This window comes from Manacus vitellinus, unplaced genomic scaffold, assembly GCF_001715985.3.
Source record: "Manacus vitellinus isolate BGI_N305 unplaced genomic scaffold, ASM171598v3 scaffold_22_pilon, whole genome shotgun sequence".
NCBI lineage: Eukaryota > Metazoa > Chordata > Aves > Passeriformes > Pipridae > Manacus > Manacus vitellinus.
Window position 1 is genome coordinate 4,650,235 of NW_021939632.1, and position 27,646 is coordinate 4,677,880.

The following is a 27,646-nucleotide window of genomic DNA, read 5'->3' on the forward strand; positions in this document are numbered from 1 at the left end:
TGTCCCGGGGGACTAGAAAACATGGGGACAGAGAAGATGACAGCACTGAGGGTCTTATTTCCCACCTATTCCTTCCCTCCCCTGTAACACCTGTCAGTAGGCAGGGCACATTCTCTCTTCTCACCCTCCTCTGCCAGACACCTGGCAGGACTGTGAAGGGATGGCCAGCAGTGATGGTGGAAGCCCCAGACATCAGGTAGGAGCATGGCCCTCTGTGTCCCCAAGATGTTTTGCTGTTACCCCGGAAGGACAGAGGTGCAAACCCAGGCTGGTAGGCAGACCTGTACACATTGTACTGTACCTGCTGATCAAACAGGGCCCAGAACATTGGCAGCGGTATGAAGAGGAAGAGAACACGTGTGACCATTTTAACTTCCCCAATCAGCTGTTTCTAAAAAGGGAACAGGTAAAAAGGTAAGGTGGGGGTGTAAAGTCAAGAGGTGATTCAAGCCACAAAGCATAAGAACTCCTATTTCTTTCTGCATGGCAGTTCTTCATTGCACTTACTCATGATATGGGACATGTTTGCTCTTCTTCAATTCAATGCAGCACCTAAACTGTCCATTGAGGGTCAGGAGAGTACAGATGTGGGAAGGGACAGGAAAATGTGTGCCCAGAGTCAGTCTTACTGTCTCCCTGTCTGTCTGCCCATCTGCCCCCTTCCCCCTCCAAACTTGCCAGTTAGACCATTGCTTACCGAGTATTTTTCTGATGCCCAGTCCAGCCAGTGATCCCTCTTTGGAATCTCACGGGAGCGGTTTTTCAGCCGGTTTTTAATAGCAAACTAGAGAGAAAAACAGGTGAGTAACTCACTTGTGCCGTACCTGCCCTTGTCACATTCCCAATTCAAGGCTGCCCTCCCCATCCCCAAATGTAAGCAGTGCCAGAAAACTGTAGGGGGTTTTGCTGAATATTTCCAAACTCTCAGATTGGATGCTTTATGATTCTCTGCAGGGAAGTTTCTGTGACATTGGTTGATTAAAGGTATGATGTGGAAATGAATCATAGAATATCCTCAGTTGGAAGGGACCCACAAGGATCATCAAAGTCCAACTCCTAGCCTGTTTATGCTGTGTGCTCCAGTCAGTGGACACACTGAACACAGCCACCCTGGCAAAAGGAGTGGTAGACCTCACTTAGAAATCCTGTCTTTAAGATCTCGCCTGTTTCCCCAAGGTAAATCTGGCACTAGGGTTGACCTAGATAAAAAGAAAACATCTGCTGTTAGCAACAGCTTCCTGAAATAGAAACATCATTATCCACCTAATAATAAGACAGTATTTTTTCACATACTGTATTCAGCTCACACACTATGAAAAACAATTGATAAGGCTCTAATGCAACTTCAGCAGGTGTCTCTTGCACTTACATGAACATGCTGAATGTGCATAATACGAATGTGTGCTATCACTGTCTGCTGAACTGATAAACTTCAGTAAAATTATTTAGCTGAAAAAAATGGAGTCATATATCTGATACTCTGAGTTTCTGAATTTTCCTTTTAGTTCAGTCTCCACCAGCATCTGCCACAAATGGTTCTACTGAGGTCAACTGAACAGTTCATGGAGCTAAGGAGAGACAATTCAAATGCTGAAAGAATAAACTAGAACCTAAATGTTTCTCATTCCTTTCAGCTCATCAGCAAGATATCCAGAAGCAGCATACAGAACTCCAAAAGTCACCTCCCCTTTGCCTTTGCACTTTCCTGTCCTGCAACCTCAGAGTTATGCATGAAAAAGAGAATGGCACACACTTACACCGATGCATTTGCACACTTCCAGTAAGACGTTCCCTTGTGGTGGTGTTTTTCTGTACAGTCCACTTCCAGCAATGAACACAACTGAAAAAATATTATAATCCAAATGGGAATTCACATGGCTGAAGCTCAATCCTGCACTGGCTTCTGGGAAGGATCCCCCACCCCCGTATTTAACAGAAATGCTCTGCCCTTGGGGCTTACAGGATTGTACTTTTAACTAAATGAATATACAGGAATCCTTTCATGACTTCAGATGAAAGAAAATGCAACATCCTACAAGATGCAGTGTGACCCCTAGGAAGTCACCATCATCTTCTCATGCTGCTCTGGAACAAGAGGCACCTCCACATCTGATTCATACTGGGAATAAAACTTCGAAAATTCACTCCATCTGTGCTTTGTGTAGACTAAACTTAAAATACAATCCACACTGAATTGCTGCACCTGATGTTGGAAATCAGACCTTACTCATTGCAAGAGTGTGAGGATTAATCCAGATACAACATGGGCTCTGTGTCCTTTAATCTCACACACATTTCAACAGCAACTGCCACGAAGGTCACTGTGTCACATACAGGTGTTAACAGAAATTACCTCTGCTTATGGTTTCCACAAAGAGTTATACAATTTAAGATACTGTTTTGTCTTGATTTCTTTCCTCAAAGCACAAAGAATATCAGATCAAGACTTCAAAATCCTGTCAGAGATGGAGCTACCTGATTATGTATCATTTATCCTGCTCTGTGAGAGCCTCTGAGCACATTACAATTCCAAAGACACTACCAGGGAGAAGTACAATAAAAGCTAAGCATGTAATCCATATAATAAATCAACTAACTTCTTAAACTAACCCAATTGTCTGGTCAGTCCACAGCCAGTGGTGAATAGCAGGTACCTCTATTGCAACACAGGAGGCCTGGAACTCGGCAGGGAACTCACCTTTGTTCTTTTCTAACTGTGAAGACTTTTAGTATCCAGGTTAAACTTGCAGACCTCTGAGAGACATCTGAGGTCAGTTTAGACGAGCTGCACTTTGCACTTGTGCAAAGTCACCCAGAGGGGTAGCTGCACTACCTAATTTTTAGCATCTCCCTGTGAAGCTGTTGGTGCCTCTAAAAGGTGATTCATTAGGTTCACCTAATGAATACCTTCTGGCAATGCCACTGACTACTTTGGGAGCTGAGGTTCCTGAATTAGGTTTGGCATTTGGAATTAAATAGTATCAATCTACTCCATCAGTCAGAAACAGAAGCAGTGCAGAAAATCTTGCTCTGTAAGAATTTCATTATGCCTCTTCATCTATCCTTGGTCTCCATCATCATGGGGAGAGAGCTAGTCAGGGCCAAAATGGTTATTTCATCCAGTTCTGCATGCTGCTCACATAGTCCAATATATCATTTCCCAGAGTATTTTAGCATGTTACAAAAGAACACAGAGCTGCTTTGCTGGGCAGGCCATGGAATCTGGCAGCAGGACACTAGCTAAAAACACATTTCGATTGATGCCTTCATGGAAACTGAAATATTTACACGTTCGTTTTCTCCTGGGCAACTACTACTCTGCTGGAAACATTCATCACACAATGGTGCACAGAGGAGCCTGTGCTGCCTTAAACTGATAGGAATGGGCCACAGGGGGAAAATTGAAGCTTCTCAGGCCTGTGACCATGCACTTTTTTGAAAATAATTGATGTAACATTAGCTGTGGCCTGATGACATTTCTTCAGTTTACTGACTCTTCTCCCCGATGGAAATTTGAGCGGAGACAGCAACATTCACGTTCTCTGAGAGATGAGCTTTTCAAATCACAGATGCTGTGGTGAAATCACACAATTGCTTGGTCTCTCAGTGAAGCTAACAATATGAATGAGAAGCCAAAACCTCACAAATGCAGTGTAATAAGGGGACTGCTCTCCTCAGCATCTTGAAGATGTGAAACTAAAGCTAATGGGATGTCCTCTCTACTGCTATCAAGGAGTAATGTCAAGACTGCTGAGTATTTTATAAGGGTTGAAGAAGAAATCTTGACAAGTACATTAATGGGGCTAAGATGCAAGCTTTAGGAAGCAGGGGGATTGTGGCTGCCTCCTGACAGTTGGACAATAAGGACTTTTTATCGCAACATAATAATAAGTTGTCACTGTAATTGTGGGAATTACTTCAGCCAAGCAAAATGAGACAGCTCAGAACAAAGTAACACCTTGTTCAGCTCCTTCTGCAATTCCTGTGGCACACTGATTCAGCAGCAAAAGTCTGAGACGTTAAAGGTGGCCCAGAGCTGCAAAGAGGCTGTGGAAAGGTTCGAAGCAGCATGTTAAGCTTCTCTTTTATAAGCTGGGGGAGTCTGAGGACCGCTCAGATTGCAGTTCAAAGGCCAAGCCTGCTCATAGGCAAAGCTGCAAGCCACAAGGAGAATCATTTTGATGCATCCCTTTGCATTAGAGTAAAGCATCCACCAGACCACACCCTTAACAGTATCATGATAAAGTATTACCATGGTCTGTCCACTATCAGTGAACTACTGATTTTTCTTGCTGTTCTGAACTGTGGAATTGTTGGATGACCTTGAACCCTTGCATTTCCCCTTGCAGAATCAGTGAATTTGTGCATTTTCTCATCTATCCATGGACTCAAAATGGTAACTTCTATTACAAGCATTACTGTTTCCACTCACCAAGCGCCAGCACCATCAGTGCTGCTGGGACGCCAAAAGCCAGTGCATAACAATCCTCTCCAAAACATTTCACATCCCCTGAAAAAGAAGTCAGAAATAAAAGCACCTCATTACAGTCAGACTTATGGTACTGGGGTTTTTGATTTGCTTCCCTAAATCAGTCACTTCCCCTGGCTTTAAATCTTCTTTGCTGGTGCTTGACACTGTGAATTGAATCTCCTTGAAACAGTAGTCCTCCCTTGATGAAGACAATTTTTAAGCAGGGTTAGAGTCTGCCAGCAAAAGCAGCTGATAATTGGATATTGATGCAAATGGTAGAAGAGACGGGGCAGACAAATAGGTATAAAGAAGTACTAGGAACTGTACTTGGGAGAACAAAGCAACATTTAAAATAACCTGAAGCCATTCTGTATTTGCCTAAATCTAAATAACCAGTACTGTGTTTCCACATTACTTGTGCCAGCTGCATGAGTTGTTGAGTGAAAAACCTGAATCTGATTTCATAGCGAGCTGCAGTGGACAAAGTGGAAGCCACTGCCCATAACTGTGTAAGTGGGAGTACAGGATTAGTCTTAGAACTCCAGTTCCCTTTCCTGCCACCTTCCCAGTCTCACTAGGGGCAGCCTGCTCCAAATGTCAGGTCTTGCAGCAAGCCATCAGGAGGCCAGGTGTGTTACAGCACAGGTTTGAGCAATCTGAGCTATGGTTCACTGAAACCCTACACCTCTCGGACCAGTTCTGTTCTCACACCATGTGAATTTAGAGCTCCAGTTTCAAACAGTGAGCCGGCAGTGGGATCTGTGTTTCTATGCCAGAGGCTAGAAATTAGTGCATTCCTACAAGAAGTAATAATAAAATGGTTAAAACAAGCCAACACAGTTAACAGGAGACCAATCCATGAAGCCTTTGTTGCTCCTGTTTGTTGTAGCTGGGCAGCCACAGTCAGCTGCATAGCTATGTGTATGCAGAGCATTTATTTACCTATTTTCAGCCAATTAGCTGAAATCTGATAAAGCATGGAGAGACATTATGGGCACACTAAACTTCTGACATGCTAAATGAGCTCGACTTCTCCACCTAGAAGTATATATTTCACAGTTCTGCCAAATGTCTACAAACAGCATTTCTTGCTTTTCCGCGAAAAGCTTTCAGACTTAGCAAAAATTTTACTCTTCCCCCATCCTCTCCTCCTCAATTCCATGTTGCAACTAGTTTATAGCTGGGCTATAATGGCACAGGTTTTGATGTTCAGAGGGGACTGAGTTTTCATCTGCCCATTGACTATACTGAGCAAAAGCCCTTCCCAACTGAATGCTGACGTGGGGACACCACAGAGAGAATGAGTAAGATACAGCATTTGTCTTTGCTCCTACGCATGGGCATAAACATGAGACAAGCACAGTTGTTCACAGTCATTGTGATATGAACAGCCTGCTAAAAAAACAACTGCAACAAAGAAAGCTTCCTGGAAGCCATGGGGCAGAATGAAAAAAAATCACTATTAAAATGTGAAGTCTACCTTGTCCCTGGTCTGTCCCCATCACCTATGGCCTGCAGCTCTGCCTCTGTGCCTGTATTTCGAGTGTGCCAACCCCGTTGGCTTCAAGGCGCTGTGACACAATGAAGAAAGAGCAGCAAGACTTGGGGAATAAAAAGGCTTGTGCAAGCTGGCTAGAATATAAAGTAGGTCTTAAATGGGGCATAGGCCTGTGCTTTGTCTTCAAGGCTAGTTGCTCAGGGCTGCAATCTTGCAAGCAGACCCAAGCAGGTACGCCCGGGTGCCAGGACAGAGCCCTCCAGAAGTCAGCAGCACCCTGTGGGAGGGAGAAGGTAGGACTTCCAAACCAGCTCTGCTAAGTTTTTCAGCCCTGATGGGCTGCACGGGACAACAGAGACCATTTCCCATCCATTGTTTACCTGCAGTCAATACGGGAATGCCCTTCACTGGCAATGGGGATTTGATGACCATATAGGTCCTTCCACCTTTCATGTTTTAATTCTGCAGTTCAGGCTGGCTTTGAAATACAACCAGGAATATAATTTCTGTGACTTGTCTGCCTGTATTATAAATCTGCTACACTACTATGGCAGGATTAACAAGGCATAAATGCAATACACTGACCACTACACAGATAATATAATTTCTGCCATTCAGTTGTCATAAGAGCCTAACTACGCACAGCAGTTAGAGGGCAGCTAATTTATTGTTTTATTCTAAATCAACACTGACCTCTTAATACAGGAGTTACAAACGTAGAGATCAAACTTCCAGCATTAATGGATAAATAGAAGATGGAAAAAAACTTGCTTCTCTCCGAGGTCTAAAATAAGAGAAGACAATATCAACGTCATGGCTAACACACAGCATTGGGCTTGCAAATTGAACACTATCAATTCCCTTGTTAGGAAGGCTGAGTTAATATTGACACAAAGTGCATAAAATGTTAAGCAAACAAGCTTGTGTTCAGGTGATGGTAAATGCTCACACAAATCAGCTCACATTACTTGAGAAGCGCTTTGGGGCTTTTTGGCATTTCACAGGAAGAGCCACTGCTTTGAGAGTGTTGTGAGATTGCAAGGAAGAGAGAGCATTTACTTATTCAGAACAAGTAGCATGATTCAGTTCCTTTGTCACCTAATTCAATACAATTTGGCATGGTTTGACAAGCTCATAATTTCTTCCCATGTCTGAGCTCTTTATTTTTGTTCTCTTCTTCTCTCCTGTGTAGAAATAGAAAAAGAAACCTGTATATTTTAAGGAGCTGGTAATTACAGCATAGATGAAAGAGTGCCAACAAATGAAAAGTATCCATCAGACATGAGATTACCAAACTGAGGACAGTCAACCTCAAACTAAAAGGGTAAATTAAATCTAGGGGAGCAAATTGAAGAGCCTGATGAAGGGGTGAACTCCAAGCAAAAGAGTTCAGACTTTAACTTATGTTGTAACATATTATAGTTCATACAGTCCAAGGATTCCTGTTAACGTGCTTTCTTCCTGCATTATTCCTAATTTGGAAGGAATCAAGAACTTGATGCAGAGTTGGGCCCTTCTTGCAGGAGTAATATGTGAGGGCATTCAACTGAGGCCAGTCTCTCCTTTCTTGTGGGAGAGACAGACATGCACAGTCTCATGCATATACAGTGCTAGATGCCAGCAGAATGGAGAAACAAGGGCAGGGTACCTGACCTAACAAACGCTCCTCTCTATCACCAGCTCTGTGACATCTGAGTCGGTAAAGGTAGTGGGGAAAATTGCTTCAGACATGGCATGGTGCCTGGCAGAGAGCTCCTTAGGGCACATTGAACCACATCTCTATGACCTGAGCATCATTTGAATGCGAAGCTTTAACTTAGCTGAGCATAAGGAACTCCTCAGGGACCTTTTTCTGTCTCCTTTCCCTCTAATATGTCCTGCTTCCTTTTGCTCCCTGAGACAACACTTCACAAGGCTAGAAAACCAGAGAAAATGTGAAGAATTGTAGGCAGTTGAAAGAGGATAGCTCTTATGTAATGAATCCTGGGATCCAAAAACATAACAAAACTTCTGTAACTGATGGTGCAGACAACAGGAAATATTGTTACTTTGTATGGCAAGAAGTCCCATATCACAAGGGTTCACTGCAGGAAAGGTGGGGAGGTGGAAGGACATGGAAAGGCTTTTCTTTATGTTCCCTTGTAAAGCAGGTAGTGGGAAGGTGAGGGTGAGGGCCCCATCACCTCCCACTGCCACGCGCCAAGGAGTCTGGAGGTCTGCTTACTTGGATTAAGGGCTTTCTATCTTGACCCAGCACAGTTATGAAGGCCCCATCAACAAATTTTCCACAGTTTTATTTCCTAGAGTGTTCAAGGCTATCTAGTTCATACATTACTCGCAAATTATTTATCCTGGACTAAACAATTTGAAAGCCTTATAAAAATCGTCTCTGTGGTTAACAGAAAACAGCGCTGGGTCTTACTGTCTGTTATACTCCATTTCTGTCCTTAACAGCGGTTTTGATTACCTGAAACTTTCTACTGCTAAACTAGTAAAAGCATATTTTCTTTTTCATTCTACCTTCATGACTGGATATTTGTCATCATGAGGAAATCTAGAGAAATGAGCAGCCTCAGCAATCTTTCCCACTCCTGCAGTAGCCTTGCCATAGTTTGTCAAGGGTGGTGCAGCAGAGTCCTCACAGTCCTGTTCTCTTCTAGTCAAATTCTCATGCCATGTGTCTAACTCTATATCTGAGGAACTCAGAATTTCTGAGAGCTGTAATAAACTCAAGCATGCAGCTCTTGACATGGTAAAGTCTAGAGCAACAATTACCAAAAAGAATGTGGTGGTAACAGAAGAGGATAGTGATGCATAAAAAATTTGGAGCATCTTATTTCACACAATGTAAAAAAAAATGGTCACAGAAAGGCTACAAAAATAATGACCCAGAAGCCTGCAAATTACACTGATTGAAAAAAAAAAAATTCCTTCCCTATTGTCTTAATCTTTGGGGCAGACAAACATTAACAACATGATTTGGATTAGCTAATTTGAGAAAATGTACCATACATGGTAATCCTGATCTGCTTGGCAACCAGAAAATAAAGAAACCAAGAGAAAGCTATTTAGTACCTTAAACACCATACTGCATTGTTTGAAAGCAGCTTTGGTCCCTAATTAATATGCAGAGCAGCTCCACATTCATATAACATATCATAACTATAATTTTGTTCAGGCATTTTTAACTTGGACTCCCAATCCCATAGACAAAGACGTCTGGAAATCTCCTGTAGATAAATCTATTTTCCCTATCTGACCTCCTGCCAAATCACTCTCCATCACTGTCTGTAGCAGTACTGTTCTCAAAGTGGCAGATCCAAGACTATTATGCTTATAAAGTACTTAAAAGAGGATCAGACTGATGTTGCACATTTACCTCAAAACATAAAGTTGTCTCAGGGGCAATTTATTGTTTTATACACAAAACTACCTCATCCTTAGCTTTCACAGTGAACAACTAAACCTGTGCACTTTAGGACTCAGCTGAAGTTTATTCCTGAAAACTAAGGGAGAATCAAATGCTTCATTTAATAGCAAATTTTCAAAACTTATTTTATCCTACCTGGAGTGTAAGAAGAAAAACATAAGTCTCCTCAAACACCACTCCAGAGGGAAGAAATATTGTGGTGGCCTCGAACCTTTTATTTCTTACAAATTCTCATTCCAATTCTGAAGACTTAAACTTTCTATCACATAGCATAAAACATTTGTTTCTTCTGAAAGGCCAAGTCATTTCAAAATGGTAAAATAGAAAACTTTCTATTCTGAAAAGAATGAATAGACCAGAACACATTGTCCTTATCAGAATGCTTTTTACAGTTTTCTTTCTCTAAATTAGTTTTTCTTGAAGGTGGCATACAGGTGAATGTTTGAGACTTAGTATTTGATAAATTTGTTGGAGAGATGTAGTCTGAATGCTGGAGAACGGGTACAGGCCCACGCAACCATGGGCAATTCAGGTTTTTTCTCTGTAACAGCTGTGGTTGCAAGTTTGGGATAATAATATGTAAATGCCTGACTGGGGTGCTGAGATTCATTAGCTGAAGTCTATAAAACACTCTGAAGATAAGTGGTACATATTATCATACTGTAATTAGGTGGTAATTGAAAGATGCTGGATAAACATTATTAATTATTAATATTCATAGAAGTAGCACTTCTGTAAATGCTGCTCTAACACCAGTTACAATCCTTTTGGATCCAACTGACAGCGCAGGATGGTCATGCCTGCAAAAGGTTACGCTTTGGACAAGTGACCATGAAACATCCTATGGTCTGTTACTCCTTAGTAACCATAATCTTCACTACTTCAGCATCACATAGTTCATGTGCACAAAGCACAAGTCTTCACGAAGTTTTAAATCTAGTCTATATTACTAGTTCATTAAATGCTGACTGCATACTGGGGTATTGCAAAAGACAAAGAAAAAACTGCTCTATGGGGCTCCTCGTCCAAGGATAAGGGGGCAATTCTTGTCCAACTCTACCAGTGCCTTTCCTGACAGACTATTAATCTAACATCCTTCTTCAATGAAGGACTGGAATTGCATTGATGAGGATTTCCATCTTCCAAAGGTCCTAATATCTTCCAGTATTTCTCTAGAACTACTTCTGGAACAATTTTTTGTATTGTCACTCCTAAATAATCCTCCTTGAATATAATCCTACTCATCACAGACCCCAACACTTATTTTCTTTTTTGTAGCAGTGGCCTTCTACATATTTGAGGACTTATGCCACGCACAGAACTTGTTGATTTGAATACTGTCATTGAGAAAATGGAAATTTCTATTTGTCTTTTAGGTCGACATAAATCTGTTTAGTTTCAGGTCAATTTTAAAATTTAGCATTTTGCCTGAGGATTAGCACTTCCTGACCTGCTTTGCTTCTTTAAGCGCTACCTTATCCCTGGTTGAGCCCCTGTGCTGCATAATGGGAGTTTGAGATTACTGCAGATGAGGGGCTAAGCACTTATGACAGAGAATGAGGACATGAAGCAACTGGACTACAATTCACAGGATACAAAGCAGAAGCAGAGCTAAACACAAACATTTCCATAACTCTTCAGAACTTTGCATTCTGGAATACCTAGAAAACATTCTGGCACTACTTTCAAAAGACTGGAATTTCCTACAGTTCTTTCTGAACAATGTCTAAGAAACAGCTTATGATTTGAGGAAAAATTCCCACAGAAGCACAGGCTGGTGATAAAATCTTTTTTTCTCCCCTTTGCTGTATTCCATTGCAGTGCATTATAATCACCCCTATTAAGCTGGTTCAGAAATGGCTACTGTTCCATGATATAGGAGACAGGATTTTCTACCTACTCTGATGTCCAATTAACATTTAGATGATTCCATGCAATTATGACCTATCCTTTCCAATATCAGTCCTGTTCTGCTGTCATTTTCCTTTCCTGAAGCATCCAGACACTCTCAAGTCTTATGCAAATCATCCTTCCTCAAATCTTACTACATCTTTTCCAGCAAACTGGCCCTTATTCTTCTAGCACAACAGGATTTGATCACAAAAACATCCTCATAAAGTAAGCAGACGCTGCAGATTTTAAGAAATAAAAGAAATCTTACATGTTCCTCTTCAAACTGGTCCCCCCCAAATGCAGAGACACAGGGCTTGATACCTCCTGTTCCAAGGGCGATCAAAAACAGACCAACCATAGACAGGATCCTTCATGCAAGAAAAAAAATATCACCATTGCAAAACCTTTCCAGTGAGAGCATTTTAAGTGTCAGCCCACCATGATTCCTCTGATAACATTGCTTTTTGCACATGGGTAGTGATGATAAGCCAGCTAAGTGTGAAAAACAAATTAACTATCCTAATTTCTGCATTCAGTAGCAGTCAATTAACCAAACTGTTTTTGTCAGTTTCTTGTTGTTCTGAGGCCCTATGGACATACAGGAGATCAAAGATCTGGGGGATTATTTTTCACTCATACGACAACAAAAGATTTCACAGATCAATCGAGAAAAAGAAAAAAAAAAATGCGGGGGGAGGGAAAGTGCCTTTTCCTGTAGCCTTCCAGCCTGGGTAAGTGCAGACAAACTGTTTGAAACAGGCTCATTCCTGGCTGTTTTCTACTTCCCAGTGGTCTTAAAAATACCATTGTTGGCCTGGCAGATTATGTCTGCAGGGAACAAGAGTGTCAGGACTGGCCACATCTGGGACAAAAGAAAACTGTTCTGTAAACTACATGCGCTCTTGCCTGCATGTACTTTTCTTTTTAGAGCTGTGACCACACAGGCAAAAACAGCTTGGTGGTTTCAGAGACACTACTCTGACAAGCCTACCAGTTCAGAATCTAGAGGGTAAGACGGGTTGTACCCAGTGGAAGACACAGAACCTTCTGTCATCAGAAAATGCATTTTGGTTTTGTGTTCCCATGCACACCAGCGAACCTTGCTGAGCTGAACAGCTATGCTGATGAAATGAGAGAGGAATGAGCCCAGTGCAGGCAGTTGGATGGAGGAAACCAGACTTCAATAGCATGGTATAGCAGAGGGGGGTTGAGCACAGGTGCCTGTGATAAAGGGTTTAGAATCTCTGTGGAGATTTCCAACTCCATCTAGTGTGTTCGCACACTAGATCCACCCTTCTGCTCTTACTCAGAACATCCCTAGCCCTTCCCTGATGAAAGTAATCCATGCACAGCCCCCAGACTGCTGGCCTGATGGAGATTAAACATAGTCCTGAGTAAACCAACTACCATTGCAACCTGCTACAGCACTGTGGCTTCAACAGCTACTTACACATGAACCGCCTGGTTGCCCAGGGATGGAATGGCACCGACTGACTTTATCAGATGGCCAACAACATACACAATGGAGAGGTAGATGATCGTCCTGTGAGGAAAGCAAACAGCAATGACTGAAGGTGCCAGGTGATGTACAATCCAAAACAGAGTGTTCCCGTGCTTCCTGATACAGCAGCTCTACTTGGCAGACACACAACGAACTGGTTTGTTCCACCACTGGTACAGTAGGCAGCTATAATTCCTTTGTGCCAACTCTGAGTGCACTAGAAGAAACAGATAGGCAAATGGGTTCAGATTAAGGAGGGAGAGCCCCTGCTTTGTTTGCAGACATTACTGAGCAGAATAAACTTAAAGTGTTTCAGTCTTGTCACGCATGGAAGGCTGCAAAGAGGAACATACTGTTCCGGTCCAACTCAGTTTCCAGATTACTAATAATTGGCATTTTATAGCATGTGCCTAAATGAATCCCTTGACTGGAAGGCATCCCTAGGGACAGTCAACCCACCTAACCAACAAATCTGAATTAGGAGAGTGGTTTCCCCATTGTACGTTTGTTTTAGATCCCAAGTACCTCTGAAGGACTGAGCTCATCTATCTGCCTCCCATGTGCTGGTGAGGGAGAAGAAGAAATTGGAGTAGGACAATCAAGCTCTTGAGTGTATTATATTTCTCCATCACCTTCAGGATTAAGAGATATCTATGTATTTATGTGCAGATGACATAGAGGGATTGAAAGGACTTGTTAGGACAGAGACAATAGAAGAAGTCCAATGAGCTTTGAGCATGGAAATGGTCCCCGATGCATTCAAACCCTGATTGTAACAGCTAATTTAGAGCCACATCAGAACATTCCTAAAAGCCCCTCTAAACTGTTATCCTGTCCTTGGTATTGGCTGAGGTCCAGCTACCACAGCAAAAGCCACCTCCTATTAAACTATAGGGATTACTCCAGGGAAAGTCTCTTGCCTAACACACCAAAGTCTGTGTAAGGATCTATCTTCTCACAACATCATGCTGCACAATAGATATCCCCAAATACCAATGAACATTGCTAGGTGACCTTAAATAATGAAGTTAATAAACCCTCACTGTTATTTTTTTCACTGAAAGCAGTAAGAGAACTACTGAAATGGGGAACAGAGAAAAGAAAGAACATGGATACCTCCTTAAGAACTTTCTTCTGGAAAGGCATATGGCAGTTGTTTATTTCCTGCTGAGACTCTTCTGCCAGATGTGTGTAGTCCTAGAGAGAAGGGTTCGGCTGCATTTTATCACCCCGACAGCCAAGACTCCTCAGACAATGAACAAACAGTGCCAAGCAAAGAAAGTCCTATATCCAGCAGCTCACCACCACTCTGGGGCAGATGTTGGCTCCACAAATTATCATCAGAAGGGAAGACTGCTTAAGGACTCTTACTCAGGAAGAGTTTACCTGCTTATGTTCTCATGGAGATGATTTGAGTGAACCCAGGTTTTTCAGGCATAAAAATGGCTGTACTCATACATTCCCTATGCTGTGAAAAGCCTAAGTAAGTACACAATAGTTAGTGTCATTTCAATAGCTAGTGTCATTTCATCTGAAACTGCAAGATCTAGATGATGACACCAGTTTCTCAATATCTTTGAATCCTTCCCAGAAGCAGACCTTGGCAAACTGAGGGTTAATCACCTTACAATCACCTTCCTGAACAGTGTAGGGAAGGGCAGTGGAGGAAAAGCCTATTTGTTGCAATTAATTTGTTCCAGCTTTGTTGCCTATTGGCCCTTAGGTGTAAGAGGAGCAGGGAACAGCATGAACAGACAAATCAGCTGTCAACAGAGGGGAGCTGACCTTCCCAAGTGTGTCTTTGCTGCACTCTGAGCCAGCTCAAAACTGGGAGCACACACAGCACTGCCCTTGCACAGGCTGCACGGTGTCGATGCATGCTGACTGAATTAGAAAGGTGTCCTCACTTACTTGTATTTGCCCAGCCATGAGTCTGCCATGATGGCGCCGATGACAGGTGTGAAATAACATAGCGCGGAGAAGGCATGGTACACAGCGGTGGAGAGATTCTCATCCCAGTGGAAGAAGCTCAAGAAATACAGTGTCAGGACAGCTAAAAGGAAACAAGCAAATCACATCAGATAATTAATGTGTATCTCTGCAGGTAAGCAGAATCACGATGGCAAGGCAACCACTGACTTGCCTAGCAACTATGAGCACTGCTGTGGAAAGATTTGTGCTTTCAGACCTGTTCCTCATAATCTCTGACACAGGAAAAGCTACAATGAGATGTATGAGTATCACACATTCTTTGCTCATAAGCATTTATGCTTACCTGAAAAATATATATTCTCTAGCTTATCTTGCTGTTACCTTAGTTTGTTTATGCACATTTTCTATTTGCAGATTAGGTGCCTGTAAGATTCAATTCCCAAACACACAGATTGCACACAGCTATGAAAGACATTACACACTAGAAAACCAGGTCTGATATAGAGAGTTATATAAAAATTTAGACTGGAAGGTACATTTGAAGCCCTCTAGTCCCAACTTCTGCTCAGAGCAGATACGGCAACAATGTCAGGGTACACTGTTCATACCTGCATTCCAAAATACCAATTTACTTTGAAACACAGCTGAGACCATATAGCACAGCCCTGGAACACCAAGGTGTATAGAAACCCTAGGATGGGAAAGTCACTTCCCAGACACAGGCCACATACCTCGCATGCCATAGTAGGAGAAGCGCTCACAGAACTCATTCACCACAATGAAGGCAATGCTCAGAGGGTAGTTGGAGCCACAGAGTTTCTGTGGGAGACAAACAAGAACATATCAGCTCTGTGAAAGTCTTTACCCCAGCAACATATCCCCACAGCGCCTGGACGGTGGAGAAGAGTCCAGTGCAAAAACCAGGTGCCAATTGCTGCTTGACTGGACTGTGAGTTGGACTCAAGAGAAAGAGTGGACCTCACACCATTCTTGCTTTGATTAAGGCTCCCCAGTCAATCAGCCTGGCTGACACAGGCCCCATAAGGACTGCCATGGGGATTTGTGAGCTGTCAGCAGCCACCATGCTTTTAGCTCCAGGAACTCCACTGGAAGGGTGCTACCATCTCCCTACTGAAATGCAAAAAGTCACTGAGATGAAAAAACACCTTTGAATGCCTTTTCTTCTACACTTCATATAAAGCTACCACCCTGCCCCAAAACTGCTCCCTCTTCTAGCACCAGATCTTGCCTCAGAAGCTGGGAGACCCCAGGGATCTCCTGTCTGCTTCTGTGTGTGAAGCTGCTCCCTCCCACGTGACAACTGCACTCAATCTCTGTACCTCACTTGCACCAAACTGTGCCATCACATTCACTGAAGCAGAACATCAGCCCTGTGTCCAGCATTCCCTCAGGCATGGCATCCATTTCATATTCCAAGATTGCTGGCATAGTTATGGATAATTCAATTTATTAATCAAAACTAAAAAAAAAACAGCGATGGGACTGTCAAACCTGTCTGAGCATGGACACTCTCTTGCTGAACCTGACTTTACTCCAGCTAAAATCAGCAGTTCCCAAGTGAAATACAAGGCTTTAAAAGATGAGTCTTGGCATGACCTTGTGTGGGCCCCCGTCCCTCTTGCCACCCCACAGCGGTCTGAGCTAAGCAGCTTTCAGCTTCCAGCTGCTTAGTAGCTCCACTGCCTCACAACAGGAAAGCAGGTTTTCACAGCACTGCCCAGCCTCTGCCAATCAGTGGGAGAGAGGGGCTGGCCATGCTTTTGGTGAGGGACTGGGGGGAGTGTGATGTTAACAGTTGCACTTATATTTATGGTTTTAAACAGCCATGGTACGGGCCAGTGAAGTGAGATGAACTCTTCACATGCATTTCTGCGCCTTGTGTCGGAAATAATGAATTCCTGTACTTCTTCCCAGAGTACCAAATGCAAATACAGGTACCAAAATAGATGTGTTTATTCAGGTTTATTTCACCATCAAGAGACCTAAGCATATTTGGATTCCCAAAACAACAGCACCAACTTTAGAAGAGTCTATCTTAATTATGCTGTCTTGCTCAACATTATAAAAGAGCAGCAAAAAAAAAATCCCCAAACCAAACTATAACTTCCCCCACCCCACTTTCCATTAATTAACCAAGCATCTCTAAAGGTAAATATTTCTGTCCCTCTTTTATATATATACGCATATATTCTCTCACTATTTATGGGCTGCCTTTTTAATAAAAAACCCTTGGCCTGTTTGTTTTACTAGAGTAAATACATAATTATCCATTTCATTTATTATTTGCTCTGAAACCATCATGCTCAGCATATGGCTTGTAAGAAAGAGTGGGCTCTCTTGAAAACAGCACTGGGGCCTCCTGCTTTTAGACTAGCCTAAAACTGGTGGCATACATAAGCTGTAAATGCACAAACACACAAACATAAGCACACACAGAATACCTTTCTACAACAGGTTTTTCATAATAAAAGAAGAAAAGCCATAAGAGGCAAATTATGTTTCCTGTGGGTGCTGGGAGGCATTTTCTGAACTTTGAAGTAAAATTGTACAACGGATGTTTTTTTCCTCTCTCACACATTTCATAACATTTGATGGAGATGCAGAACATGACTGTTCAAACACAGCTGTCAGGAGCGCTGCTGCCTGAACTCACCCTCCACACCCAGTGCACAAGCCTCAGTGGATTTAGCTGCAGCGGTTTAAGGTGCAGTGACTCATTTCAGCCACTCCTGCTCTGGGACGGGCACCTCCTACAGGTGAGTAGAGGCAAGAAGGGAAAGGAGAGCAGAAGGCAGTGACTTCCCAGCTAAACCTCCCCGAGCGCCTGAGCCGGGACCCTGAGTAAGTGCTTACAAACACAGAACAACGACTTACAAGCAGGGGTACTTCCATCTGGCTTGTATGACATGAGATGGTATCAGCACTTGCAGAAACCCTCATGTGTTCTCTCCGCTGTATCACTGACCTGCCTGTGGCCTGCCTGGACATCCAAAAGTGGGAAGCTTTCATCCATGCGGAGAGCCAGGTGCGGTTTGCTCGCTTTCGCGGAGGAGAACCTTGCTCAGCAGAGAGCCCCAGCAAAAGCAAAGAGGTTAAGCCTGGATTCATGAACGCACAGATAGTCTGCAGTGCTTAGCTACCACAGCAAGCCTGGGATCTGCAGGATTATGGACCTCTTAAAGATACTGTGGAAGTTGATAGTCTGTGTCTTTGGAAAAAAGATAGTTCGTTTAAAGAGCCTGCTACAGGAGACGTTTGTTTTCACCTCTCCTTCTTGCTGCCTAGCTGCAAAATGGGATAAAGATTAATATTTCCAAGGAGCTCTGGATATCCAATAGTTAATGTCTGCACAGTACTTATAACTGTGAGTTAAACAGTTGGCTTGCTAATGACGTGACTGTGAGTTTTAAGACCAAGTATTACATACTATCCTGCAAGTCAAAGCAGCTACAATACAAGCCAAGTTCCCCCTGAATACAATGCAGTGAATAGTTTTTAGGGGTCAAGCACTCAACGAGAATTAGACTGAAAACCTGCACAAACATCAAACCTGCAAGGCAGCAATATATATTCACCTGAGTCAGGCTTTAAATCAGAGCCAAAGATCTAAACTCAAGGCTCTGGCACTACAGTAGGACTCTAACACTCAGCAGTGGCCTGTCCTCAGTTCCTGTCCTTCCTTCTGCTTTACAACATCTGGGGACCCTTCCCTGGTGGGTTTCATCAAACCAAGTCAATGCAGGGGCCAGCTCTCTCTGTCCCACGCACAACATCCCCCTCCACTTCAGAGAAGTAAGTCCTTTCCCACAAGAAAAGTAGTGTTCAGGAAAAAGGCAGCAATTGAAACCTTACCCTTTTTCCCAAACATTCAGATAGTTTGTGTTTCCCCTTTAAGCTGCACTTTCTTAACTTAATCAGGTTAGTGGAAGGATTTTTCCCTTGAGTTGTTAATGCTTATTTCAATGCTCTGCAAGAAAGGGTGTTTGTCTCTAGCCAGAGCACAACAGAGGAGAGAACAGAGAGATCTTGCAATGTTTAGAGCAATCTGAGCAGAAAGCAAAGCAAAGGAAACCAGCAGTAACACTCACCGGGGATTTTTTCCGAAGAGGGAAATCTCCTTTGGGGGGATCATCTCCTGCAGACACAAAATTGAACAAAGTTTCCTTGGATTCATTTCTCTGAAAAGCGTTCATCTCCCCTCTCGCCTTGTCTCCCACCATGCTATGTGGCTGTGGTGAGTTGACTGGGAAGATTTCCAACCTCAGGCATGAAGTTTGATTCAGTTTGAGTTAACCCTAATTGAGCACATTTGTGCAGCCAGGGCAGAAAGGGGAGGGAGATGCTACCCGGAAAGACAACTGCAGAGTTCAAGAAGAGTCAGGGAACACAGCCTAAATCATTCACAGGTTGGGGCTGTCAGCACTTTATGGCACAGACCTCCCTGTGGTTTGGCATGCCCCCAGCCATGGTACGTGCACCATGCCAGCACGGCACTGTAGGCTGCACAGATGTGAGCTGAATAAAAATGCCAGGTCCCAGACACACCTACAGCCTGTGGATTTAGGAGCAGAGTGTGCATCTCCCTCCTGATGTGGTAATGACAGGTTTACTCTGCAGGGATCTCATTCCACTGAAAAGCCACACATTTCAAGTTATAAACTACTAAAATGCTCATCACATCAAACCCCTGGACACTGGATGTCATGGATGCCTGCACTGTGTTAAATCATTTCTTTGCTATCTCAGGAGTGAAGTGACCCAGGGTTCATTCCCACACCAATTCCCTGGAATGACCTTGTCTTTTCCCATGGGACAGTTTAATCAAGGGGGCACAGCAGCCCCAAACCCTGTCTCTACTTTCTATTATTTAAAAGAACACCTCAGGACTCATTAAGTGGCAAATGCAGCCTATTTGTGCTGGGAGTCCCAGAATTTCCCCTGCAGCTATTGTGGGCTCAGCTCCCTGCAGGTACTCTGATGTCCTTCCTTCCATTCCCACAGGAATAGCAGAGCCCTTCATCAGTATTCTTCCAGTGCCAGTTGCAATTACAGAGCAAAATTCACAACCTTCCCATAAACTATCCTCAGTGGTTGTGTCTCTGCAGTATCCTCGGCGCAGTGCAGAGTTTTTTTCTCCCTCTTACACTTGACTTCTTTAAAAGGCAAATGTTCAAAGAATTTTTCCAAATATTTCCCCCTTATCTTATCAGCAAAGCACAGACCACACCCAGAATCCATAACTGGTACAAAGAGGTTCCATAAACTCATCCTCAGCTCCAGCATCAACTTGCTGATAGTGTTTGGGTATCACAAGAACCAGGTTTGCAGTTGACAAACGAGGAAACAGGCCTTTACTCACACCAGAGATCCTTAATCTGGCTTCAGATATTGCCAACAAGACATAGAGAACACTTAGACAAGGGAATCAGATGTGACAGAGTGCACAGAGGAAGCATAATTACTCTCCACATTCCCTTATATGCTCTGGTATTGCTTTCTCTGAAAATCCCCAAGGATCCTGTTCATTGGGCAACTAAACAGGGCAGCTAAACATGAAACCCAAACTACAGATGGGGCCAGGAAGGTCTACCCATTTCTTACTCCTTTATTCTTCTACAGCAGCGGCAAAGCAACAGTTTGATATCTCCCCTGTACTGCCACAGACCAGCTCATCTTCAGCCTTCCTGGTGATCTAACACCCACACAGCCTTTTCACTGGGTCCAGCCTCCAGTGAGCTCGGGTTTGTCAAGCCCATTTCACAGGCAAGACTCAAAAGCAGACCCAGCATTGGGGGCAGTGCAAGGAGCAGACTTGTGCACACTGGTCCTGTCTCCTGCACACCAGGGTAGCACATACTCTTGTGTCCTGCAAGTCTGACCCTGTGCTAGAGACAGTAGGAGTATTTCTGATGGTGGCATCTCTTACTGCCCTAAGTATCTCTGTACAACTCCGAGTAGAAACCTGTTGTATTCTGCCATACACAGGTAAGCAGAGCAAACACAGCAGCAGAGTTATTAAAGGAGTAATACAAAAGGAAGACAGAAATGGTTTCACTGTCTCTTGCACAGGGCTCCCACACTGCTGCGATGTGATGCCTTAATATTTTCAGCCTTCTGCAGCTATATTTCCTCTGTGTGTGTACAGCCCTGTGTGTCACATAAGCTAAATGATTATTTTTTTTAATACTAGCATGAAAAACCCTATCAGTCAGTAGGATTAACATACTACTTGTCTAATACACTGCAGAGCTTTTTAGGCCATTAGCTGCCAGAAGGTCTTCACAGATAGAAAAGGGAGAAAAGGAATTCAAATGTCTGGCAATAAATGGTAACTTGTAGCAAACAGCAAAAAATGAGTTAAGGAGAATAACTCTGCAAGCACATTAGATACAAATACAGAATAATACTTGATAGGACACCTGTGAGGCTGGACTGAAAATCAGGAAGTAATTGTACCACAAATGGAAATAAGGTGGCATTTCTGAAGACAAGTATAAACAAACGGATCAAACACGGAGCAGTGGAGGCTGCAAAGCCAAGGCACAAAATGAATTACAGCTAGCAGGGGGACACAAAAGGCAATAAGAAAAGGTGTTAGAAATGTTGTCAATACTGGAGAAAGAGGAAGGAAAATGAAAGGCTGTTATTTAAACCAGAAAACAAGCAAACAAAAGCTCATCCACAGAAGCCAGAAAAGTTGTATCCTTTTGGGTTTTTTCCACTAAAAAAAGTAAATTGCAACAAGATGCCCAACACCATTAAAATGAACCAATAGGAATATGGATGAAACAAGACAGAACCTGCTTAAATAATATTTGGATACCTCAAATGTACCCAGATCATTAGAGCCTGATGAAATTCACCTTCAAGTGCTGAATATGATACACTCAGGCACTTCCCATGTGGGGGGTAGAAGCACGACAAGCATCACCACTGCCTTTAAAAAGGCAGGTTAGGACAACCCAGGTGTGTTCCTCCATAGCCAGAGGGATACTTGATCAGATAATCCCTTGTAAGCACCAAAAGGAGAATAAGGATTACAAAACAGCCATTTCAGTTTGGAAACAAATGCTCTCAAACCAGACTGTTTCTTTCTTTGGTGACAGGGTAAATGGCATAACAGCTAGAGCATCTCTGTATGTGATATATCATAACTCTAGTATCTCCAGTGTCTCACAAGGAAACAAAGCCCAGGTGAAATGCCCACATAGTGGAAAACTGGGAAATCTCTCTCAGAGTAGCTATCAATGATTTTCCATCAGACTAGGAAAGCACAAAACATGCAGGTCCTCAGCTTTTCCATGAGCAAACAGAACACCAGCACAGCCAGTGTGCTGTTCTCCTTTGTGTCCAAAACCACGATGGAGAAGCATAGGTGAGAACAGGGTATGAATTCAAACTGGTGTTGCAAAATGGGAGAAACCATTTTGCAGCTCTGGAATGAAAAATATGACATTTGGGGAAGAAAACTATCAAACACTGCTCCTATCCACTGACAGGGAAAACAGCCACAGAGACCAACTGTTCTCCATTTTCATCAAGGATGAGGGAAATAACTGACTTTATTTTCAGTAAAGACGATTTGGGCTCCTTTTTCCAATTTCCGTATCAGCGAGGACAGATAAGCACTGGAACAGAGATGGTGTGGCTGGAGCTGCAGGATTCAGGCAACCCATGATTTCCATTATATAAGAATGTATTAGGGACTGGATAAATATCAGGTCCTGTCCCAGAGCAGGCAGATGGATGAGGTGTCCTCCTGAATTTCTGTGAAAATCTTGTGCCAAACAACTTCACTTGGTAAGCACGAAAGCCAAGACTGCTTTCTGTATAATTTCCTCTTTTCTAAGTTATCCTTTATGCAAGTGGGGAGTCTGCAGGATGATTCATGCTTAAATGTAATATTCAGCTACCAGATGCCTCGTATAGCCAGAAATTCCCATGAATAGATTTTGCTATGACTTTGAGTTCATAATTTAATTTTTTTCTGGTTCCCAAATCCTCAGGAAGAAAATCTGCATTTTCCCATTGCATTTACAAACCCCATGTTCTCACTGCTCCCTGCTGCAGTACTGTGCAACTTAAGCTGTTTATACTCAACTAATCTCTTCATTTTTACCTGCATTCATCTTGTGTTACAATCCCTTCCTAATTTTCAGCTCAGCCACACTCATCTCTTAATAATGAGTCTTATTTTTAATTCATAGACACTGGCCATACTTTTATAGCCCTTTTACCATATATGCATTTCTCTCCTCTGTCTTTATTTTCGAGATAAGGTTTTAAGAAGCCAGAAGAATGTGCGCCAGCAACACTTAGGGCTTAATGACCAGACCCTGGAAGGAGATGATAACCTCTCCAGGTCTCATCTGGCTTATTTTCTCCAATTCTTTGATCACAAGAAAGAGCAGGGTTTAACTGATTTAGACAGATCAAGACTGGTTTCCATTGCCTGCAGACTTGTCCCAAACTTCAAAGTAATTTAAGAAAACGATTTATAAAATCATTTGAACAACCAGGAAAATATGCCAGGGGCCTTCAAACCCACATCTCTCCTCTATTCAACAGCCTGTATGGACTCAAAATTGTAAAGGTATTTAGATTAATACCACTAACAGTATAAAGTACCTAATCTATATTTAAGTGATTGTCATCTGATCTCTAGTCAACCTGTAACAATCCAAGGAACTTCTCATCCCTTCTCACACGTTTTTACTTTCAGTTTCTCCTATGATTAGCAAGAAGAAATCTTTTTAAATTCTCTCACCAGCTTGGGGTTCCTCGGCAGCCGTCAGCGTGCCGTCCCCCTCTGCCATGTCGGACGATTCCTGCGTGTTGGACGACCCCAGCTCTGCTGTGCCTGAAGATGAACCTTTGTTGAGCAATCCCAGCTCACTCTCACGCTGTTGTTAATGTTTCACTTCACAACAGCAGTCCTTTGGCCGCCAACAAAATAGTTAAATTTTCATTTAGTTTTTGATCTGAAGTCATCTTCGCTCAGCTCCCAAATGTCATAGGGAATCTGCCTTTCTCGAACACAGACTCTGAGGCTGCATGGCACCTTTCATGGATGTTCACGATCAATCACTTTGCACTGCAGCTACACTACCTTTCAATAAAATTACTGCTTCTGGATGTGAACAGGGACTGGCTCTGTGACTAGACAGGATCTATAGCTGACCATAAATCCAAATTTTTGACACTGTGCACCAGCTACAGAGCTGACCTTATCTATACATGTCTTTCAGTATCACAGAATAATAGAACGGTTTGGGCTGGAAGGGACCTTTAAAGGCCATCCAGTCCAACCCCTCTGCAATGAGCAGGAACAACTTCAACTAGATCAGGTTGCTCAGAGCCCTGCCCTACCTGATTGTGAATGTTTCCAGGGATGGAGCACCTAGTAGTTAAGGTTGTGAGAAGACACAAGGTTTCATCACCTTTTGACAGACTGTCTTCAGCTCCTGGTTCTTCACATATCACATAGGAATGCAGACACAACATTGACATGCTGCTCCCCCAGACCCTTTTCCACCTTTAAGTCATGAGTTGCCTAAAAGAGGATCAACAGTTTCTGTACTCCACTTCTGCTGTTTACTACTTTCTGCTTTCCCCTATAACCTCCTCTAAACTGCTCTTTCAGAGAGGCTTTAAGGCCCCTCTGCAGGGGAAAACATCAGATGTTTTCTACAGTACAGAAATGGTTTAAAGTGAAATTCTGTGGGTTCAGCAGTGGAGCAAAATCGTGTCTCCATGACCACACATCAAGTCCCTGAAGCCACCTGCATCCTTCCCCTTTTCACTGCACTGAAGTCCCATCTGCTGCATGGCCACATATCTCTCATCATCACCTCAACACACAAGATACAGTCAAGGCTACAAACAGGTTACAATTCCTGCTGAACTCTGCTATTAGCTGGACAAAGGTTGACACAGGGGAATTGGGCAGGAGGACTATAAAGATGCTTCAGGGAAACACTGAGACATCTGAACTTAAGAGTGAAGAGAAACATGCAGCAATAGCTACTTATATGTGCAATAGTGAGCAGCCTAAGCTGATCACAGATCAAATTCCAAAATGAAATGAGGAATAAATTCCTACAGGTGATGAGTCATATGACAGAGCAACAAGGGATGCACAGCCTGAAGTGAAAGGAAGAACAGCCTGAACAACTCATGAAAAGATGATGGCAAATTGTAAGGGGCTTGTGCAAGGAGGATTGAAGCAAAACTTTAATAATGGCTACAAAAGAGCAGGCTATTCACAGAAGAGATATTAAAGAAAAGATAGATGGTAAGAAGGATTCCAGAACGTAGGAAGTATGGTCAGGATCCAGGGAGCGCTAGTCATATTATAAGAAGATATGGCATAGATAAGTACAAAGAACAGCATGGCAAAGCCAGCAGCATGAGACTCTGGGCAAGCACTGTGAAAAACAAGCAGAAAAGACATATGAGCACTACAGGCCAGAAAATGCAATAGAGAAGAAAAGCTGGAGGGAGAATAATTGTTGCGAAAAATAAAAAGCTTCACTTGGTAAAGCTTGTGACTCTATTAGAAGATTGGAGGAGGGAACCACAACAGGAAGGGCTTTTATTTCTGAACAATTTTTTAAGAGGCTGTCATAGCAAAGAAAAATTAAGATTTTTCTCTTCATTGGAGGGAATGTTCAAGCAAAACACAGGGCACGAGAGAGCTGAGGCAGGAAATGAAGAAAACTCAGCACAAACAAAATACAACCATGAATTTAAATTACTTTCTAGGCTCTCAAGATGAGAGTGTCACAAAACCTCTGAAAAAAAAACAATGGAAGTTGGCTCCAGAATAAGACTTGTGATCTTTCAGAACAGACCACTGATTAACAGCAAGTGAATACCAAAGAAGGCTATATATTGCATAGAAAAATCAAGAATAATTTAACTAATCAGGCTGTCAGTAAAGAGATGGTCTAAGGGAACTCTTGAATTCTTTTCCAGCTATTCCCCCCTCCACTTCTAAGTTGTACTTTTTGCTGTGGTATAAGGTGCCATGCACACCATGACTCAGAGCTGACTGGTAGCACTGGTTTCAGTAAGTTCAAGACACAAAGAAAATGTACACCCAGGTGCCCCAGGCAATCGGAACATGTCCAGTCCCTGGGATGTTTCTATGTTCTGCCCTTCTTGATAGTTGTTTGTTTCCCCTTTATAGCGATTTAAAGCATTTTAGGAATGCTACCCCCCTTCTTAGAGACAGTCCCTAGCTGAAACAATAGCTAGTTTTACTGTTCACATAGGTACATAAAGTCAGCAACAGAGAGAATGCTCTGGAAAAAAAAAAACCAAATCCAGAAAAGGACAGCCAAAATTGGTGTGTGAGGGCATGTGACCTAACACAGTAGTTAGTTCTGTTTGACTTGCAAGGGTGCAAGTGATCAATTCTGATTGTCACAAGGTGTGCTAGTCCCCCAGACACGCAATGACACACCTGTCTGGCTCAGGCATAGCTCTCTGTTCAAAACCTCTGAATAACAGAGAGAGCCTGGAAACAGAAAAAACTGAAGATTTACCCAGTCCACTTGCCTGGAGCTGAGGCTGGGTCGTCCCCTTCATGGAGTGAGAAGGTGGGAGGTCCCTGCAGCTGGAAGAAAGATGTATGTGGCGAGGCAGAACTTTGGAAAAATACATGAGGACCAGTTGGTGTCCCAAGAACATTTTCTCCCTGGTGGTTTCAGAAGCAGGAACCTTAACATAGTGCTTTTCAGCAGCAGGTCTCAGGGCATCTCAATGAGCAGATATCTCCATTTCAGAGAGGAACAAAAGAGGGAAAAACAATCCTGATGAAGGTAGATTCCGCTGAAACCTCCTGCACGCCAGCCCAGCAATCTATCCTGTAAGCTGCCCTGCCTGTACTGTTATCACAGCAAATGAAAAACAGCTACTGATTTATTGAGCCACAGGCTCTGAGGGACAGCTCAGCTCCTGAAGATATCACAGCTTGCAGCAGCCTTGGGTCTAGTGGAACGCCAAAAGACAGTCGAATCCAGTGTCCCAGTCACCCCTCAGGTACTGGTACGCCCTACTCTCCATGCTTACTTCCAGCTTCTGGGACAGACACTGCCCTGGGAATTTCTGCACTGATCCCTCAGTTGACCAGTACCTGCTTTCCAGTGGTGTCCCCCACACACTCTCCCACCCAGCTCCCAAGTAAAATGCTGCTTTTACTTGCTTCAGCAAGAGGCAGTTGGTAATGAGAACACAGAAATCCTGTAACTACTCTATTCCTCACAACCGGCTCACAGGGTTGCCTTGAACCGGGTGGGACTATCGGGCAGTGAAGGAAGGGGCACAGCTACAGGTTGTGACAGCAGGACCTTGAGGTTCAGTTCTGACTTTGCTACTTGTCAGGCCCCTTGAGCACTTGTTTCAGGTTTCCTAACCTTAACTTCACTGGCCATACTACAACAGTCAAGCAGCACTAATCTTCTGTACATCTGGGGCAAGTGGTTTCATTCATTAATCCGGCTACAGGATTATGAGAATCTCAGAGAAGGCATTAATTTCAGTTTTCCAAATTCTTTTCCATACACCCACAGTAAACAGCCTGTTCAACGTTCTTTGCAAGTTTCCCTGTGTTAGGAGACAAAATGCACTGCACAATTTCAAATCTTTGCCATCACAGAAAGCACATTCTCACCATAACCCAACATGCAGCTGATTTTTTGACTATAGTTTAAGTCAGATTGCAATTGTGTAATCGGTATTTCATCAGGGCAAGCTGCCAGGGACAGAGAACATGTAAATCCCAAAAATACCTCTGTTCTGATAAAAAACTCTCCAGCTCTAATCCACAGAGATATCAGCTGACAGTGGCCCCTACCAGATGCAAGCACTGACAGATATGACACAACCTTCTGCATT

General features: G+C 43.1%; 1 protein-coding gene across 6 annotated transcripts in view; it reads right to left on the reverse strand.

The window, feature by feature from the left end:
* SLC15A2 (solute carrier family 15 member 2) overlaps nucleotides 1-27,646 on the reverse strand; it is a 54,300-nt gene that overhangs the window by 21,638 nt on the left and 5,016 nt on the right. Inside the window, exons 1-11 of one of the 6 annotated variants that reach the window (XM_018072692.3) lie at nucleotides 19,093-19,149; nucleotides 18,835-18,881; nucleotides 15,457-15,544; nucleotides 14,705-14,846; nucleotides 12,743-12,835; nucleotides 11,561-11,660; nucleotides 6,663-6,753; nucleotides 4,433-4,510; nucleotides 1,758-1,840; nucleotides 698-784; nucleotides 302-391 (exon numbers count right to left, since the gene is read on the reverse strand). In XM_018072692.3, the coding sequence (XP_017928181.1) occupies nucleotides 302-391; nucleotides 698-784; nucleotides 1,758-1,840; nucleotides 4,433-4,510; nucleotides 6,663-6,753; nucleotides 11,561-11,660; nucleotides 12,743-12,835; nucleotides 14,705-14,846; nucleotides 15,457-15,463 (771 nt within the window). In that variant the 5' untranslated portion in view covers nucleotides 15,464-15,544; nucleotides 18,835-18,881; nucleotides 19,093-19,149. The other 5 variants (XM_018072689.3, XM_018072691.3, XM_008922937.4 and 2 more) reach the window with 5 other exon arrangements.